Raw genomic sequence first — 4,166 nt, forward strand, 5'->3', positions numbered from 1 at the left:
CATAAATTGTTGAGTGCTTGAGGAGTGCAGATAGTCAAAACCTACATAAAGGAGACATCTACACAGCATAAAAAAATTCTAACTGGATCAAGACCACCCTATCGGCACTAAGCCGAACACCTAAATCTAACAAAAAATAACAAACTAGATGAGAGTTAAGTGGGGAAACCACCAACCTTATTACAAACACAAAAGTTACAAAAAAATAAAAACCTTTGACCACCGCCAGTAGAAACCTCCGGTGAAGGGTGTCCGGCTAAAAGACCATCGAGGAAGACAGCCAGCGAAGAGATCTCAGCCACCAAGCAGAAAACTCTCATGAGAAAGGAGATTGTCCATTCAGCTTCCAAGCTCTTAACTAGGTCAGATCTGTCTAAATAGAGCCACCACACCGTACAACGAGAAGCCCACGACGAGATAAATCGGAAGACCTTATTTCAAGGCCGAAAGTTCAACGACGCACTTGAAAGCGGTGCCAGAGCTTCAGCCAACCTCTGCTCTCTAAAGACCTTCTCACACTCTCTCTAACTCTTAACCAATTAATAGGAGACGTTTGGTTCATGGATTAGAATCATGTGATTAGAACTATTTTCGATTTACTTGTATTTTTTTGAGAGAAAACACTGTAATGAACTATGAACAATGATTCAAATCATAGTTTGAATTCTACAACCAAACGTCGTTGTGTTTGGCGTTATGGGTAAAACAATTATCTTACTGAATAAAACTGTATTTTGAATAGTTTGAAATTTTTATATTAATTTTACATACATTTTTGTTTTGAAGTAATTCAATATTTAACAACACACTATTCAACTATAGATTGCTCCAAATTAAAATAAAAAAGAAACAATTTTTTAAGAATTTTTTAAGTTTTAAATTATCAGTCACAAAAATTAATTACGCGTGAGTAAATAGAAGTATCCCTCAGGTGTTACTCTGAAACAAACACTCAAATCTTTTGCCGACTGGTTCTCAACTCTAACCAAAAGACGAGCCCTCATATTTAACCACGGTTAAATATCTAATCAGTGGTTTAACTCAACCACGGTTAGGATTTCGAGGGCGCAAAGACTTAAAAAACAGAAAAACAAATAAACCCAGCTTCCGCTCTTTTACCTTCTTCACTCTCGCTTCAAAGGAGGGTTTTTTTCGTTTTTTGTTATTTTGTTTTGTTTTTAAGTTTTGAAAATTTTTAAAGTTTCACCAAAAAAAAATCTGATTCAATTCCGTTTGTTTTCTGGGAAAGAAGAAAAGAAAAAGATTTCTCGCCCAACAAAATTGTCACTTTCCCGGGAATGTTTACTGCTCCACCTGGGGCTCTTCATTAGCTGCCTTATCCAAGCTTTTGCTCGCGAAACCGGTGTGTATCATTTCTTCTCCCTTGGGATTTTCGGATTGATTTTGGTCCATTTTTTCTGGATTTTCTTTTTCTCGTAGGATTTAGGAATGGAATTTTCGAGATCTGAAATCGTCAGGATGCCATGGCTCGCCGATTCGGTTGGATGTATCGGATTTAAGCTTTGAGGGGGGGAAAATCGGTGGAGAAGAAGTTTAACCTGGGTCAGGATTTATTTTAGGGCTGAAGTTTGATCCGTTTGTTTAATCGGGAAAATCGTGAATCTCTCTCTCTCTCTCTTCTTTTTTTTTAATTGCTGTGCTTAATTTCTTGGGAAGAAGATGAAGATTGAGGTAGGTTTGGGAGGAAGTGGAGTTTGGAACGACGAAGATAAAGCCATGGCGGCGGCGGTTCTTGGGACTCGAGCCTTCGATTACTTGATATCAAGCTCGGTGACGAACGAGAACCTATTAATGGCGGTCGGAAGCGATGAGAATCTGCAGAACAAGCTCTCGGATCTAGTGGACCGCCCGAACGCCTCCAATTTCAGCTGGAACTACGCGATTTTCTGGCAAATATCGCGGTCCAAGTCTGGCGATTGGGTTCTGGGTTGGGGCGACGGGTCTTGCCGAGAGCCTCGCGAAGGCGAAGAGTCGGAAGCCTCGAAAATCCTCAATCTCCGCCTTGAGGACGAGACTCAGCAGAGGATGAGAAAGAGGGTTCTTCAGAAGCTCCACAATCTGTTCGGCGGGTCTGATGAGGACAACTACGCCCTTGGATTGGACCGTGTTACTGATACAGAAATGTTCTTTTTAGCTTCCATGTATTTCTCTTTCCCCTAGAGGCGAAGGCGGCCCCGGTAAGTGTTACGCCTCAGGGAAGCATATGTGGGTCTCGGATGCTCTGAAATCGGCGTCTGATTACTGCGTGAGGTCGTTTCTTGCGAAATCCGCCGGAATTCAGACCATTGTTTTGGTCCCCACCGATGTTGGGGTGGTTGAATTGGGTTCGGTGAGATCTGTGGGTGAAAGCGTGGAGCTTTTGCAGTCTGTGAGGTTGCTTTTCGCTTCGCAGTCCTCGCTGATGAGGGTTGGTAAGCCCGCCGTGACGGGGTTGCCGGTGGTGGGGGAGAAGAGAGATGAGAGTATTCGTTTGGCTAATTCTGGGATTGTTGTGGAGTGTAGGGATGGTGTTCCGAAGATTTTTGGGCAGGATTTGAATACTGGGAATGTTATTAGGCCTCATCATAGGGAAAAACTGGCTATTAGAAAGTTGGATGATCAGAGACAGCCTTGGGATATGTACTCAAATGGGAATAGGATTGCATTTTCTAGTCCCCGGAATGGGATTATTCATGGTTCGAATTGGCCTCATGTTCAGGGTGTGAAACAAGGGAACCCGACGGAGATTTATGTCTCTCAGAGCCAGGGGACTAATAACATACATGAGGTTGTTAATGGGGTGAGGGAAGATTTTCGGCTCAACAACTACCCGCCACAAAAGCAGGTTCAAATGCAGCTTGACTTTTCAGGGGCTACTTCGAGGCCCGCGGTGGTTAGTCACAGACCAATTAACGCGGATTCGGAGCATTCGGATGTGGAAGCTTCGTGCAAGGAAGAACGGCCGGGCACGGCCGAAGAGAGGAGGCCGAGGAAAAGGGGAAGGAAGCCTGCGAATGGAAGAGAAGAGCCCCTCAATCATGTGGAGGCGGAGAGGCAACGGCGTGAGAAGCTGAACCAACGTTTTTATGCTTTAAGAGCGGTTGTTCCCAACATCTCTAAGATGGATAAAGCTTCATTGTTGGGAGACGCCATTGCTTATATCAACGAGCTTCAGGCTAAGCTCAAGGTCATGGAAGCGGAGAGGGAAAAAGTTGGGAATACTTCTAGAGATTCATCAGCAATGGCTATGGAAACCAATAACCCAGATTTAGAAAACCAGAACCGAGTTCCTGATGTCGATGTTCAGGCTGTCCATGATGAGGTTATTGTTAAAGTAAGCTGCCCTTTGGATTCACATCCCGCGTCAAGAGTCATCCAAGCATTCAAAGAGGCGCAGATCAATGTTGTTGAGTCAAAACTAGCAGCCGTGAACGACACTGTGTTTCATACGTTCGTAATCAAGTCGCAAGGATCTGAGCAGCTGACCAAGGAAAAGATTATCGCAGCGTTTTCCCGGGAATCCAATTCCTCATGGACGTTGTCATCAGTTGGATAGCAGAAGAAGAATTTTGCCACTAGAATTATTAGATCATAGGCATTATTGTGAAGAACCCCTTTAAAAGATTCTTCCAAGAGTTTTTTTAGTATACAGCAGCAGATCCTAAAAGGAAACAACAGTGTCAGCTAGAAAGTAGAAAAATAACTCTCTGTTGACCGAGTAGTGCAGCAAATTTTCTGTCATTTGTTTATAGCATACATATTTTGTTATAAGTATTCTTGCAAGGTGGATCAAGTTTGTAAGTTTAGCCTGCTCTTCCATCACTTGTTATTAAGAAGCTGATGAATTTCTCGCCTTTTTTAGTATTAGTTTCACTAATTATTTGTTCTTTTCCTAGTTCTATTAGCGTTGTTTTGAATTGTTGCTATATTCTTTATGTTAGGCTATCAACATTATGATTTTACTGCCTAAGCAAACTATAAGAAGTTCTTATATGGATACAAATGACTTGTTCATTTAGATTAATTTCTCCCTGTTTTGCCTTGTGCTCTTAGACATGTTTTGGGTTTGTAAGTTTCTCCCTGAATTTGCAAGACAATTTGCTTATTTCTTATTTTGTCTTCTCCAAGTTTTTCTGTTCTTTCTTTTTTGACCATTTTTGGTTAGA

General features: G+C 42.2%; 1 protein-coding gene across 1 annotated transcript; it reads left to right on the forward strand.

Moving 5' to 3' along the window:
- The first annotated feature begins 1,084 nt into the window (after positions 1 to 1,084).
- Positions 1,085 to 3,901, forward strand: LOC21406254 (transcription factor bHLH13). Its single transcript, XM_024168362.1, is given in 2 exon segments — positions 1,085 to 2,175; positions 2,177 to 3,901. Coding segments are annotated over 2 exon segments (1,875 nt in total). The 5' UTR covers positions 1,085 to 1,680; the 3' UTR covers positions 3,557 to 3,901.
- The last annotated feature ends 265 nt before the right edge of the window (positions 3,902 to 4,166 follow it).

This window comes from Morus notabilis, unplaced genomic scaffold (assembly GCF_000414095.1).
Source record: "Morus notabilis unplaced genomic scaffold, ASM41409v2 Scaffold404, whole genome shotgun sequence".
NCBI lineage: Eukaryota > Viridiplantae > Streptophyta > Magnoliopsida > Rosales > Moraceae > Morus > Morus notabilis.